General features: G+C 46.3%; 1 protein-coding gene across 2 annotated transcripts in view; it reads right to left on the reverse strand.

The window, feature by feature from the left end:
• EPHX3 (epoxide hydrolase 3) overlaps window positions 1–15748 on the reverse strand; it is a 43555-nt gene that overhangs the window by 20059 nt on the left and 7748 nt on the right. For both annotated transcript variants that reach the window (XM_077469990.1, XM_077469991.1), the window contains exons 4-5: window positions 12967–13124; window positions 9586–9714 (exon numbers count right to left, since the gene is read on the reverse strand). In XM_077469990.1, the coding sequence (XP_077326116.1) occupies window positions 9586–9714; window positions 12967–13124 (287 nt within the window). The remainder of the gene's footprint in view (window positions 1–9585; window positions 9715–12966; window positions 13125–15748) is intronic.

Genomic DNA, 15748 nt, shown 5'->3' on the forward strand with positions numbered 1-15748 from the left:
CACCCGGGTGGGCAAAAATGCTGCTTAACAAAGATTTATTTGACACCGTCAATTGACAAAACTTTAACACCAAAATCAACTGAGGATAAAGCCGCTGGCTCAACACAATAATGAGACATAAAGGTGTGAATGGAAGACCACGAGGCTGCCCTGCATATCACGTCAGGGGCCACATGGCGAGAAGCCGCCCACGAGGTCGAAAGACTTCTGGTTGAATGTGCCGTCACCGCCTGAGGAGGAGCCAAGCCCTTATCTCTGTATGCCCACTGGATTGCTTGAACTATCCATGCAGCGATTGCCCTGACTGATGCTCTAGTGCCCTTGTTCTTACCACAGAACAGAACGAACAGGAAGTCCGACTGCCGGAACGGAGCTGTAGCTTCCAAGTAGAGCTTTAAAGAGCTTCCAACGTCAAGAGGATGAATATCTGCGGAATCCGAGGATCTGAATAGGGGTAGAGAGATTTCTTGATTATTATGAAAGACTGAAGTGACTTTAGGGTTTGACCCTAACATTGGAACTAAGACCACTCTATCCGGAAAAAAGGTTAGAAAAGGCTCCTTGGCTCCCAGAGCTTGAATTTCCGAAACTCGTTTCGCTGAGGTGACCGCCACCAAGAACACGGTTTTCAAGGTAAGTTCTCGGATGGAGAGATCCGTACTGAGCAGAGAAAGGAAGTCCAGGACTAGAGGAAGATCCCATTTGGGGAATCTGGGTTTCCTTTGGGGTCTCAATCTTACTGCTCCCTTGAAAAACTGCTGAATGAGGGCGTGGCTGGCCCACTGAACCCCTGTAAAAGCGGAAATAGCTGAAACTTGAACCCGAAGGGAGCTAACTGATAAAGGTAAGTCCAAGCCAGATTGCAGGAACCCCAACACATCTTGAACCGTGGGTGAAACATAGGAACTGGTTCTGGAGAACACAAAATTAACAAACTTGGCCCAGATTCGTTCATACACCTTATTAGTGCTCCTTCTCCTTGCACTTAGGAGGGTGGGAATGGCTTCCTTAGGACACCCTAGAGCTTCCAGCCTTCCCCTCTCAAGAACCAGACCTTCAGCCGGAGCTGAGCCGGACATGGATGGAGAACCGACCCTTGGGAGAGAAGGTCCCGTCTGGACGGAAGAGGAACCGGGTCCCGAAAGCTGAGGAGAGATAGGAGAGGGAACCAGGGCCTGTTGGGCCAATACGGAATTATTGCCAATACTTCCACTCCTTCCCATCTGAGTCTCTTCAGGAATTGGAAGATGATTGGCGTTGGGGGAAAAGCATATGCCTTGAGAAATCGCCACTGCTCTGTTAGGGCATCTATCCCGAAGGCCTGCGGATCCTTGAACCTCGAATAGAACTTTGTTAGCTTCTTGTTGAAACGAGAGGCAAAAAGGTCCACTTCTGGAGACATCCCCAGGGATAGAACCCACTGAAACACCTCTTCGTGAAGGGTCCATTTGTTGTTGTCCAAGTGGATTCGTGAAAGAAAGTCCGCCTGGACATTGAGAACTCCGGGTACATAGGCTGCTGTTAGGTTGGACAGGTTCCTCTGAGCCCAATGCATTATTGGCTCCACTTCCTTCAGCAAAGACCGACTTCTGGTGCCCCCTTGCTTCCTCACGTATGCGACCGCAGACGTATTGTCCAGCCTGAGGACTACGGATGCACCCACTATCAGATGTGGAAACGCCAACAGCGCTAGGAAGGCTGCTCGTAGTTCCAACACATTCGACACTATTCCCCGAGAGGGAAAGTCCCAAACGCCCTGGGCCACTTCCGAAAGACAATGTGCCCCCCAGCCTTTGTTGCTGGCATCTGATGTTACTGAGATCCATTTGATTGGTAGAAGAGAGTGACAATTCAGTAGATTCTCCCGACGAAGCCACCAAAGGAGGGAACCTCTCATGGTCTGAGTAACTACGATGGACTGAGCCTTTTCTCCCGACCATTGATGGAGAAACCCCACCTGAAAGGGGCGCATCCTCCATTGTGCCCACTTCACCATGGGTATAGTAGACACCATGGTGCCTATGATCTTTAGGCAGTGAAGAGCACTGAGACGAGAAGAGGAGAGAGCTAGGTGGATCCTGTTTCGAATTACTGCAATTTTCTCCTCGGGCAGAGAGATGGTACCTCTTGCTGTGTTGAACAGAGCACCGAGGAACACGAGAGACTGCGTAGGAACCAACTGGCTCTTCTCTAAATTCAGGAGCCAACCGAATTCTTCGAGGGTTGCGATGACTTGATCCCTGTGGCTCAAGAGACAATCCTTGTCCTGAGCGAGAAGAAGCAGGTCGTCTAGATAATGATGAATCCGGATCTTTCTGATTCTCAACAAGGCTACGACTGCCAGAAGGACTTTCGAGAAAGTGCGAGGAGAGGTTGACAGACCGAAAGGAAGGCAAGTAAACTGAAAATGGAACTGGCCAATGGAAAAACGGAGAAACTGTTGGAACTCTGCAGCCACTGGGACGTGAAAATAGGCGTCTTTGAGGTCTATTGAGACAAGCCAGTCCCCTGGCTGCACTGATTGTTGGATCGTGGACAGCGTTTCCATTTTGAACTTCTCCTTTTTTATGTAGTGATTTAGACGCGTTAGATCTATTACGGGTCTCCAAGTGCCATTCTTCTTCTGGACCAGGAAGAGAGGTGAATACATTCCCCTGCCGCGCTGGACATCTGGAACAGGAATAGCGGCGCCTTGATCCAACAAAGATTTTATGTAAGCTAGAAGAATTTGCCTTTTTTCTTCTGACTTTGGAATGGATGTGGGAACAAACTTGAGTTTGGGTACACTGCTGAATGTCCACGTGTGTCCGGAAGAGACCGTCTTGACGGTCCAAAAATCCTGGATCAAGGCCGCCCAAACGTGTCGAAAGTGGAACAAACGTGCTCCTACCCGAACCGCCTGGACGGGCTTGATCTCAAAAGGACTTAGTCGGCTCCTTCTCCCCCATTGAACTGCCGTTCGCAGACTTCTTGAGAGATGTCTGTCTGGACCTCCAAGATCTAGAAAATTCACGTCCGGGCCTGTAAGTGCGCGCCTCCCTAGCACGATCATGAGCCTGCTTCCTAGGGAACGATCTTCTTTGACCCTGCAGGCGTCTGTCCTGAGGAAGGAACCCCGACTTACCTCCAGTGGCTCGAGTTATGGCACTATCCAGCTTATTGCCAAAAAGGGAAGAACCATCAAAAGGAATACGGCACCAAACCTGCTTAGAAGCGGGATCGGCTAACCAAGGACGGAGCCAAAGGGCACGCTTGGCAGTTACAGAGGAGAGCATAACTCGAGCCACCAGACGGATAATGTCGATCGAGGCCTCTCCCAGGAAAGCTGAAGCTAGTCTCAACTCCTGAATGGGAGAACTCCTGGCCAGATCTTCGGAAACATTTCTGAGTGAATCATCAACATTATTGGACCAAACTTCCATTGCTCTAGACAGAGCCGCTACAGCCAAGGCCGGCTTGCAGGCCATCCCGGCCGTAAGGTAGATCCGCTTTAGGTCAGAATCAATTCTTCTATCCAAAGCGTCCTTAAAAGAGACCGTGTCTTCCAGGGGAAGGGTAACATGTCTGCCCAATCGCATTACTGCTGCGTCCACTAGAGGAGGAGACTCCAAATTCTTAACTTCTTCTTCCTTGAAGGGATAAAGTCTCTGGATTTTAGAAAGAAGAGAATTCTTTTTCTCTACCTTGCTCCACTCATCTGAAATCACTTCTCCCAGTTCCGAGAGGAAGGGGAAACTAATACGTTCTTTCTTCAATTGTTTGAAAAATTTTCTTTGTTTTGCCGGGGCCACTACCGGCTCTTCCCAGCTCAGTGTTTCCTTAATGGCTTTGACCAAAGGAGGGAGCAGGGCAAAGTCAAAACCTGAACCAGACTCTTCCTCTTCAGACTCACTCTCTGAAAGGACAGCAGATGGATGGCTAGGCAGCGAGGAATCCCAAGTGTCCTGGGCCTGAGCATCCCTCCCTGGAGACCTTGGAGACTCTATGGGAGACAACTGGGGGGCTTCAAACTTCTTAAGACTGTCCTTAACCAATTTTTCCACCATAGACTTTAGCTGTTGGTCAGAGTCACTCCTTTCACCCGTCGCTTTGATATAACAGGCGTCACAAAGGGACTTGTCAGCAGGAACCTGCGTCTTGCACCCCCAGCATACACCTTCAGCTACGTGACTTGGGTGAGCTGATGAAGGGCGGGAAGATTCCCGGCTACGGAGACTGGTTCTCGCAGGAGAATCATGTCGTCTGGACCTGGAAGAGGAATGCCGGCGGTGGGACTTAGACGAGTCACTTCCTCGGTGAGAACTTCGCCGTTGAGTAGACCTAGAAGGGCTGTAGAACAAACCAGCAGCGTTAGTGGAACATTCCCTAATGTTCCACTGCTTCCCCCCCCCCCCCCGGTAGGTAACCCCAAAAGAAGTACCTTCTCCGAGAGGGCTGGCCACTAGCAGGCGGTGAGGCATCCCCAGGATCCATAGGGCTGGAGAAAGAAACAGCCTAATTTAAAACACAGAAAAACAGCTAAGGAGGCAGAGGAAAACTGATCCCAAAAGACACATACCTTAACACTAAAGAACAAAGCTCAGGAATGAAGTTGCAGGCTTACAAACATCCCAGGCATACTATCAGCTGTTTTCTGTTTTTAAATTCGCCGCCGAAGTGACGTCACGATTTTCGTCACTAAAACGCTAGTGCGCATGCGCGAAGCCCGCATCGCGCATGCGCGAACCAAGCCTCGTCTTCGCTCCGGTCTCGCGCATGCGCAGAACGACCGAGCGGCGAAACCAGGAAGTAACTGGGCGGCTGGAACGCACGGAAACCAGCCGCCCGAACAGCCAGATACACCGCACGGCGCTGTATGGGGGAAACGAAGGGACACTGCAAACCTGCAAAGAAAAGATACAACAAACAAATACAGGCTGCCATGGAAAGAAAACGGCTCACCACTCCAGAAGACGGACACCAGCCGAGGTAGGTCCCCACACACGCCGGACTTCAAGAGGAGGAGGAGGGGGGGACGTTGGGGGCGAACAGTCACCTGCTAGTAGCAAGGTTTCATGACTCAAACGCGGTTTCACCTGTCAGTGACTAGGCATACACCTCTTCAGCGCCTCTTCCACATGCCCCTTTTCCATACTCCGCTAGTAGCTAGAGCTTATCGGAAATCTGCGACTTCCAAGTCGCACGGCCGGTCCGTAACGTAGAAAAAGTAAGTCTTCAGGGTAAAAAGACACGTTAGGTCCTATGGAGGAGGACAAAAAAAGAACACGGCCTGTGGCAGGGAGCAAAGATTTATGGGAGTGTCGTCCTATAGGGTAATGGAGGCGGGACTAAACCCACACGTAGGCTGCCATGGAGTCTGTCAGGAAAGCTCTATTTGTGGGGGTAAAAAAGGACGTATGCATACTAGCTCATTATGCCTTTGCCTTGCAGGTTGCTTTTTTATTTTAAATTTTTTTTTCCCTCATGGGTTTACAACCACTAACACCGTTCATGTGTTTCAGAACCCAAAAGTAGCCATCCCTCCGCTGAGCTCAGAAGAGTCACGATACACAGAGAAATTTTGCAGGGTGAATCTGCACTTGTCAATTATCTACTTTTTTTTCCAATATTTATCTATGAATTATGTAGTGATATACACATAAGTACTTCATACAGGGGTCAATGTTAGCTACATACAAGGCACGTGCTCCATGCTGCTCTTGTTTCTTATTTCAAAGGCTCCCTGAAGTTGCACCTCGTTAGTGACTCCTGTCATATCCACCAGTCTCCTTAGATTACCTTTTTATCCACCCAACCCTCATTTACTAACTTCCTCATACTCTTTCTTCTTGGTTATTTATTACTCCCATTTCCTTGAGTCGCTGACATATTCTTTAGGATCCCTCAGGCCTCCACAATGGGTTTAGGTTTGTTTAAGAGCTTTGAAAAAAGCATTTGTAAAGCTTTCGGCAAGCTTTGTGGAATCCTTTAAAGTAGTGTGTGTGGCTCCAGTTTGGGGAGGTGATAGTAATTTTAAATCCTCGCATTTTAAAGCAATTTCAGCGTATGATTTAATCACGTACTGAGTATGAAGCTTCTTTATCTTTTAACCCTTGCCTATCTTCCTGCTTAAGCTGGTGCCATGACTGCTGCCCCGGGCTTCAGGCTGCCCCCCCCCCCCGAGTCACCCTTACATGCAGGTACTAGCGTTGTGTCTCCCCACACTGTGTGCATCAATAGAAACACAAAGCCCCAAGCTCTAGAAAGGCATAGCACTCCACTGCTCCTCCATTCCCCTCCCCTCTTTAAGCTAACAGACTGGCTCAAGACTGTACTGTTGATTGTTAACTCTTTTCTATGAAGAGTGGAAGTTCAGGAAAGCAGCACTGAAAGTTGAAAACTGCAAATGCTGGGGTAAAAAATGTAACAAATAGTTTATTGGGGAATGTTCACTTTATTGTGCTCAGTGCGTCGTCCTCTTAGAATGCTGCTCTTGCACGCCCTTGGGACGTGCTCCTGGAAATATCCATGACCGCCGGGTCGGGAAGACGAGTGATCACTTGTAAACAAACCAGTGTCATGTCATGATCCTCCCTCCCCTCTCTGTACTGATCTGTACAGTGCAAGGGGAGAGGGGGAGAGATCGTTTGTAGCAGTGCTATGGGCTGGATCTGTAGTGCCCACAGTGCTAATACTCTGCCAATACTCCCTTTTTTGATTTATAGCGCAGAAAAAAATAAAATAAAAAACACGTGTGGTGATTAAATACCACCAAAAGAAAGCAATATTTGTGTGAAAAAAAGTCCAAAAATTTCATATAGGTCCAGTGTTGCATTACTGAGTAATTGTCATTCAAAGTGTAAGAGCACCGAAAGCTGAAAATTGGTCTGGTTGGGAAGGGGGTTTAAGTGCCCAGTGGTCAAGTGGTTAAAACTCTTAGTATCATCTGAGGCTGTTTAGTTCACTGGGTATATGTGAGGGTTTACATCCACTTTAATACATTCTATGTATTATGGTGAAAAACCTCCTGTGATGCAGCAGCCCCCTGAACCCAGTCTTTCCAGCGACGGGGACAAGCACAGCAGCTCCAGCCACTGTCTGGGGTCCTGACTGGATAGATTGACATTGCCATTGGCTCCCACTGCCATCAATCAAATCCAATCAAGAGGGAGCCGGGGGGCGGGGCCAAGTCCTGCTGTCTGTGTCAATGGATGCAGCAGCAGGACACGGGAGCGCGCCCCCACGAGTGCCCCAAGGGAGAACGGCTCTCCAATGGGGCACTCAAGAAGCGGAGGAGCCAGGAACTCCGAGGGACCCCAGAGAAAGAGGGTCGGGGCCACTCTGTGCAAAACCAACTGCACAGAACAGGCAAGTATGATATTTTATTTTTATTTATTTTTTTAAATCAAAAACAAACCTTTACATATATTTTAAGCTAAAAAGTGTGGAGGGCTTAATACCATTTTATCCACAGTTTCTAGGGAGCGTTGACTGTCACTTTACACAAACTTCTAGTAGGTTTAATAAGCTTTAGCACTATTTGATGTTTGTTCAAAGCCTGCTGGCAGCAATTTTAGTAAATCAACCACCTTGAGCTGTATACAGATGAATAAGATCTGCACTCTAAGCTAGTGAGTGCATGTAATGTTTTTATGCCTCATATGATACAGGGCAACTACCCCCCCCCCCCCCCCCAAGTATAACTAAGGGCTAAACCTTTTTTAGTTTTGGATAGAGTGGAGAGGGATTACAACCCCTGGCAGTTTTTAGTGCTGTCTGTGCTCCATTAGGGAGATGCATTCTCTCTTTTTGTCCTGTTTACCATTATCATTCAAAGTAAAAAGAAAAAAAAAAAAATCACACATTTTGGTTTGTCCCCAGAAAAGTAGCAGAGGAGAAATCTTCCAACACTAATTCTGATGACCTGGGAGTCCCCAAGGAATTCTCTTTATATGTAGGGATTTTTTTCTCACTTTCTCTTTTGGCTTTGGCACAGAAAGTGAAGGGAAAGCTCCAAAATGGAACACAAGATGGGAAAAAAAAAAAAATCTGACCCTCCCTTGCTCCATAATTAACAAAAAAAAAGTTTTGCATATAGTTCTACTTTAAACCTTTTTAAAGTTGTTTTTACGTTCTTTTATTTTATTCCTTGCAACTAGCTATCCTTAAAGAGGAACTGCCATCTGCTCACATAATTTGTAATAAAAACTTCTTTGCCAGTCTGAAGCTTCCGTTCAACTAATTTGCATATTATTTTATATATACTGTTCTTCCCAAATATGCTGTAGAAATCTCCCTCCACTAAGTCTGGGGGGGGAGAGAGGGAGAGAGAGAGAGAGAGAGAGAGACAGAGAGAGAGAGAGAGAGAGACAGAGAGAGAGAGAGAGAGAGACAGAGAGAGACAGAGAGAGAGAGAGAGAGAGAGACAGAGAGAGACAGAGACAGAGACAGAGACAGAGACAGAGACAGAGACAGAGACAGAGACAGAGACAGAGACAGAGACAGAGACAGAGAGAGAGAGAGAGAGAGAGAGAGAGAGAGAGAGAGAGAGAGAGACAGAGAGAGAGAGAGAGAGAGAGACAGAGAGAGACAGAGACAGAGACAGAGACAGAGACAGAGACAGAGACAGAGACAGAGACAGAGACAGAGACAGAGAGAGAGAGAGAGAGAGAGAGAGAGAGAGAGAGAGAGAGAGAGAGAGAGAGAGAGAGAGAGAGAGAGAGAGAGAGAGAAGGTATTTACAAACAGGAAAAAAAAGTTTCACTATATAAAGTTAAAACAACAAGGGCAGAAGATCTAACAGATGGAAAGATGAAAAAATGACTGAGTCCACTTTAAGGATGAGCTCGGGCATGTACCCGCCAGGAAGCTGACACTGCGCAGTGCTAGTCACAGGCAGTGAGACATTTCCCGATCTTTGCATTCGCGGTTCAGGAATTGTCTCACTGCCTGTGATTAGTGCTGTGCAGTGCCAAAATCCTGGCAGGCTCAGGCATGTGGGTTTGTGAACACGCCCAAGCTCATCCTCAGTTATGCTGTTATGTTGCACTGTTTATATTGTTAATACTGTCTGTTTGCTGTTCCTTCCAAGTTAATGATTTCAAGAATATGATGGCGCTGAACAAATAAATAGAAAGATAATAAGAATATTGTGCTTCAATAAAACTAAAGCTAAGTATATATTCTATCCATGTACGTTTAAAAAATTCAAAGATAAGTTCACCTTTTAGAGAAAAAAATAAAAATAAATGCACTTTTTTTGCAGGAAATATTTTTTTTTTAATTTACTATTTTTTTCTTTTGGAGCCTGTAAAGCATCGCACCAGCAATCAGAAGATCGCAGGTGCCATGCAGGTCTCCTTCAGATCTGCAGATAGTTACACCTTTGGAACATTTAACATGTTTCCAAAGGTGAACTTATCCTTTAAAGCAGGCAAGCAATAGTTTGTGGCTACATTTCCACCTCTCCTCTGTTTATAATACATGAAGCCCAATAGACAGTGCACATACAGCTCCACACCACCATCTTGTGGTAAAAAGAGGTATGAATGTATTCAAAACTAAGGCTACTAAATATAGAGAGTTTTGGCAATAAAAATGAATTACCATGAAAGGCTGAAGGGTGAGGTGCATTCATAACTATGAGACGAGAGACCATGTTGTGGTGACGGACTGCGAATGTCCACGCCAAGGTGCCCCCCCAGTCATGGCCAACTAGAACACAGCTCGAGTATCCTGTAGGAGAGAGGAAATTAGCAATTTTTTTTTTTTTTTTTTTTTTTTAAAACAGCACAAGTTTATTGAACAACTCAGTTATAACAACGCATTACAGTAGGTACAGACATTAGCCACTTCATAGGTGACGGACAGTAATACATCTTACATTAAGGAAGTTTCCTGACAATGGTGATATGGACTCCAACACAACTCACTCCACACATGTATGTAGATTTTCTGCCCACCTATCCCATATTTTGTGGTATTTGGCTGGACACCTATCCCATATTTTGTGGTATTTGGCTGGACACCCACGATGTCTATATAGTAGTTTAACCAAGGGTAGCTTACTATTAATGTCCATTACCCATTCCCGCATGGTAGGCATGGTTGGACGCATCCAGTATTTAGCCACTAGCTTTCGTGCAGTAAACAGCGTAGAGTGCAAAAATGTAGCCAAATATTTATCAACAGAGCTATCAGGAAATATGCTGAGTAGGCAACTCTTAGGGTCAAGTTGAAGGGGTGAACCCATGTGGTCGTGTAGAAACTTGACAATCTGCCCCCAATACTCCTGGACCATTGGGCATTGCCAGAGAAGATGGTAGAAAGTACCAGTCCTACAAGAGCATCTGGGGCACTTCGGGTCATAGTCAGGATGATACTTAGCTATCCGGACAGGGGTGAGATAGGACTTGTGCATCACATAGTACTGCGTTAGACGGTCAGGTAAGTTAAGTGAAGCCTGTTTAATGTTCTCGAGGGCATCCTCCCATTCCTCCCCATCAAAGGGACCTATATCCTCTTCCCATCTCAACCTAGCCCGTTCAGTGATTTGTGCCACCAAGCGAGCCCGGAGTAGGCTGTATAAAGTCGAGATCAATTTAGTCGGTTCGTCCCCCATAATTACATCCGTCAAAGCCAACGACTGTACATTCGGGAAGTCCTGAGCAAATTGCGCACGGAGCGCGTGTCGCAATTGCAAGTAGCGAAAGTGCATATGAGGGGGTACGTTAAATTCCACTTGTAAGGAGGGAAAATCCCTTACGCCCATAGGAGTCACCACCTGGTGCAGATAAAGTATCCCCCTAGAAGCCCACAAGTCTACATCTGGTAAGCCAAACAACTCACGAAGTAGGGGGTTGCGCCATAACGGTGTATGTGAGTGGTGATAGTCAGCTCCCAGTAATCTAAGGGCTAGCTTCCAAATACTCCGGTGGTGTGGCAGGATCCGGAACCGGGCATCCCTTACCCCACCACCCCAAAAAATCATCTGAAGTGGAGTATCAACAGGGGATTCAGCCCTCCCGCCCACCAAGGCCTGATATCTGTGGGCTGCTATGTAGTATGTGTGGAAATCAGGGAGAGCCAATCCCCCCCATAGAGGTCAGGTTTTTAAGTGTGTTTCATGCCAACTTATGTCTAGATGGGCCCCAGATAAAGGTGTTCAAGACACCGTCTAACGTTTTAAAGAACGCCACAGGGACCATGACAGGGGAATGCCAAAGTACATAAAGGAGTTTAGGCAGGAGGATCATTTTAGTAATATTGATCCGTCCCATAACCCCAATGGGGAGACGGGACCATGCCTTAGTCTTCTCCCGCACATACAGAAGCAGTGGTTCTAGATTGTAGTGAATATACTCCCTGGGCTCCCTCGTAACCTGCACTCCCAGATACTGGATGGAAGATACCCTGGAGAGCGGGAGAGAAGCTGCACCCCGGTCCGGGGGGAAAAAGTCAATGGGTAGGACCTGCGACTTGGTCCAATTAATACGCAGACCGGAATGACCACCAAACTCCTCTATGACCCCCAGGGCAGCTCCCAATGACTGACCCGAGTCCTCTAAATACAGTAAAGTATCATCCGCATACATACTTACCGACTCCACCAGAGAGCCGTGTCGGAGGTCTACTACATCCGGGTGTGCCCGAAGTGCAGCAGCCAACGGTTTTGCTGCCAAAGCATATAGCATAGGAGAGAGCGGACAACCCTGACGTGTGCCACGGCCCAACTGAAAGGGGTCCAACACCCATCCATTAACCGCTACTCTAGCCATTGGGCGATAGTATAGGAGAGTAATCCATTTAATAAAATTGGGGCCAAACCCAAATTTACCCAAGCATTCCCAAAGATAATTCCACTCAATGGAATCAAATGCCTTAGCGGCATCCAGTGACACCACCACCCTCGACCCCACTCTGTCATGCTCAGCCTGGATATTCATATATAACCGACGGATATTAATGGGCGTGTTTTTCCCAGGCATAAATCCCGTTTGATCAGGGTGAATAAGTGATAGGATGATGCCACTCAAACGGGTGGCAAGTACTTTAGCCAAAATTTTAATATCTGCTTGGAGCAGCGAGATGGGGCGGTAGGAATCCGGGGAGTGGGGATCCTTTCCTGGCTTGGGTATCACTATAATAACAGCCTGCCTTAGAGTATCCGGTAGGGACTCGGATTCAAATATGTGTGTATATAATCTCAACAATTCTGGCACTAGTATCTCAGAGTAGTGGGCATAGAAGTCCAGAGGAATACCATCCAGTCCAGGGGCCTTAGCCGCTGCAAGGGATGCCACCGCTAGCCTAATCTCATCTGCCGATACCGGGGCCTCAAGAGTCTCAACCTGAGCCTCGGACAGGGGGGGAAGAGAGACATCCCGGAGGTATGCCCCCGTCTCAGTCCTCGGCCTATGTACCTGCGACTCATAGAGGGCAGCATAGTAAGCACGAAACATATTGGCCACTGTTGGCGGATCAGCCACTACCTCACCCCCACTGTTAGGAAATTAGCAATTTACTACAGCGTATGGGCAGTACACATTACAGCCTGGTTCAAACCTATGCATTTTTTGGTGCAGAAATCCACTACAGTCCATTTAACATGGTTTCCTATGGAATTTATTGACATCTATGCTTTTTTTCTATTGCTACATTTTTGGAAAGTGTCAGGAACTTTTTTTATTTTTTTAAAGCAAAAACGGTGCATTTTTTTTTGTTCAATAGACTTCAATGGAGATGCTGCAGAAAAGCATGTCGCGGGATTTTGATGCGTTTTTGACACGCATTGCGTTTTTTAATCTGCCCAACAATAAACTGTCCAAATTATTTTTTTTAAAGCATAAAAAATTCAAAACACATAAAAAAAACACGTGCAAAAATGCACGGTAAAAAGCACTGCAAAAAACAAACTGCATAGGAGTGAACCAGGCGTACACACCTACTTTTTTGAGACACACACACACACACACACACGACCCTCACCAAATCCTGTAATGAGATCTTTAACATCCTGCAGAAGAGTCTCCATTTTGTAATCAAGCAGTTCAGAAGGTGCATCTGAGCCTCCAAAGCCTCTGAGGTCAACTGCGACCACCCAATATCCCTGGGAGAACTCATCCAGCTGGTACCGCCAGGAGTACCTGCCAAGGAAAAAGTCATGAAAGGTAACAAGAGCCATAAAAAGTTCTTGGAATTATTTTCAAAAACAAGCTGACACAAGAGCATCTCATGGTACATGCGAAGTCCCCTAAAGTGGTTGTAAATCTTAGACATGAAATATGATCAAAGGATAGCCCTTTATAGTGTGTACTTGTCTCAATCCAGAGCACTAAGGGGTTGATTTAATAAAACTGGAGAGTGCAAAATATGGTGCAGTTCTGCATAGAAACCAATCAACTTCCAGTTTGTTTTTTTGTAAAAGCTTAATTGAACAGACTGAAGTTTGAAGCAGATTGGCTACCATGCACAGCTGAACCTGATTTTGCACTCACCCATTTTAGTAAATCAACCCCAAGTGTCATTTCTTTCTGCTGCCCCGTTGCTATCTGCATGAGTCACTTCTGACAAGTTTTCCTAAAACCAAGTAAAAAAGGCGGCAGGAGATGGAGCTTCAGCACACAGCCTGTAATTGACAGCTTCAGCTTCAGCTTCAGCTCAGTGTGTGTGTGTGTGTGTGTGTGTGTGTGTGTGTGTGTGTGTGTGTGTGTGTGTGTGTGTGTGTGTGTGTGTGTGTGTGTGTGTGTGTGTGTGTGTGTGTGTGTGTGTGTGTGTGTGTGTGTGTGTGTGTGTGTGTGTGTGTGTGGGGGGGGGGGGGGGGGGGGGGTCCCTTCCCTCCAATGAGCTCTCCTCAATGAGCTCTGCAGTGTTTAATTTCAGCTCTCCGTCCCATTTTCTGACAGTTCAGACAAGCCGTATAAATTCTGGACTTTGTACAGATGCAGTGAAGGGAAGGCAGCACTTAAACAGGTACAACTTATGTTGGAGGATTTGTTTAATCCCTGTGTATCACCCGAGGCCAGTCATTTCATTTGGTGTATATAAGGGTTTACAGCCACTTTAACTAGAGATGAGTCAATTGGTTTACCCTAACCAAAATTAGCCCAGATAGGACAGATGAGCCGATACCAGAATATTTTAGAAACTAGCATTCTCCCCGATTCCCACTGTAACATCATGAGTTGTAATATTAATTACCTGTAAGTAGAAGTACATTGCATCTGGATAGTATTCACAGCGCTTCGCTTTTTCCACATTTTGTTACCTTACAGCCTTGTTCCAAAATGGATTCAATTCAATATTTTCCTCAAAATTCTACAAACAATACCCCACAATGACAATGTGAAAGAAGTTTGTTTGAAATCTTTGCAAATTTGATAAAAATAAAAACCAAAAAAAAATCCCATGTACATAAATATTCACAGCCTTTGCCACGACACTCAAAATTGAGCTCATGTGCATCCTGTTTCCACTGATCATCCTTAAGATGTTTCTACAACTTGATTGGAGTCCACTTGTGGTAAATTCAGTTGACTGGACATGATTTGGAAAGGCACACACCTGTCTATATAAGGGCCCACGGTTAACAGTGCATGTCAGAGCACAAACCAAGCCATGAAGTCCAAGGAATTGTCTGTAGACCTCTGAAACAGGATAGTATTGAGGCACAGATCTGGGGAAGGGTACAGAAACATCTCTGCAGCATTCCATCATCTGTAAATGGAAGAATTTGGAACCACCAGGATTTTTCCTAGATCGTGCCGCAAGGCCAAACTGAGCGATAGGGGGAGAAGGGCCTCAGTCAGGGAGGTGACCAAGAACCCGATGGTCACTCTGACAGAGCTCCAGTGTTTCTCTGGGAAGAGAGGAAAAACTTCCAGAAGAACAACCATCACTGCAGCACTCCACCAATCAGGCTTGTATGGAAGAGTGGCCAGATGGAAGCCACTCCTCAGTAAAAGACACATGACAGCCTGCCTGAAGGACTCTCAGACCATGAGAACCAAAATTCTCTGGTCTGATGAAACAAAGATTGTACTCTCTGGCCTAATGGCAAGCATCATGTCTAAAGGAATCCAGGCACCGCTGATCACCTAGCCAATACCATCCCTACAGTGAAGCATGGGGTGGCAGCATCATGCTGATGCTGTGGGGGTGTTTTTCAGCGGGAGAAACTGGGAGACTAGTCAGGCTAAAGGGAAAGATGAACACAGTAATGTACAAAGACATCCTTGATTAAACCCTGCTCCAGAGCACTCTGGACATCAGACTGGGGTGAAGGTTCATCTTCCACCAACGACAACGACCCCAAGATAACAAAGGAGTGGCTACAGGACAACTCTTTGAATGTCCTTGAGTGGCCCAGCCAGAGCCCAGACTTGAACCCAATTGAACATCTCTGGAGAGATCTGAAAATGGCTGTGCACCAATGCTCCCCATCCAACCTGATAGAGCTTGGGAGGTCCTGCAAAGAAGAATGGGAGAAACTGCCCAAAAATAGGTGTTCCAAGCTTGTAGCATCCTATTCAAAAAGACTTGAGGCTGGAATTGGTGCCAAAAGGTGTTTCAACAAATTATTGAGCAAAAGCTGCGAATACTTATGTACATTTGATTGTTTTTGCTTTTTCATTTTTAATAAATTTGCAAAGATTTCAAACTTCTTTCATATTGTCATTATGGGGTATTGCTTGTAGAATTTTGGAGGAAAATAACCACTTCAATACAGGGCACTTATACACCTTCCTGCCCAGACCAATTTTCAGCACGG

This window comes from Lithobates pipiens, unplaced genomic scaffold, assembly GCF_037356315.1.
Source record: "Lithobates pipiens isolate NorthernLeopardFrog02 unplaced genomic scaffold, aLitPip1_a1.2 Scaffold_8, whole genome shotgun sequence".
Taxonomy (NCBI): Eukaryota; Metazoa; Chordata; class Amphibia; order Anura; family Ranidae; genus Lithobates; species Lithobates pipiens.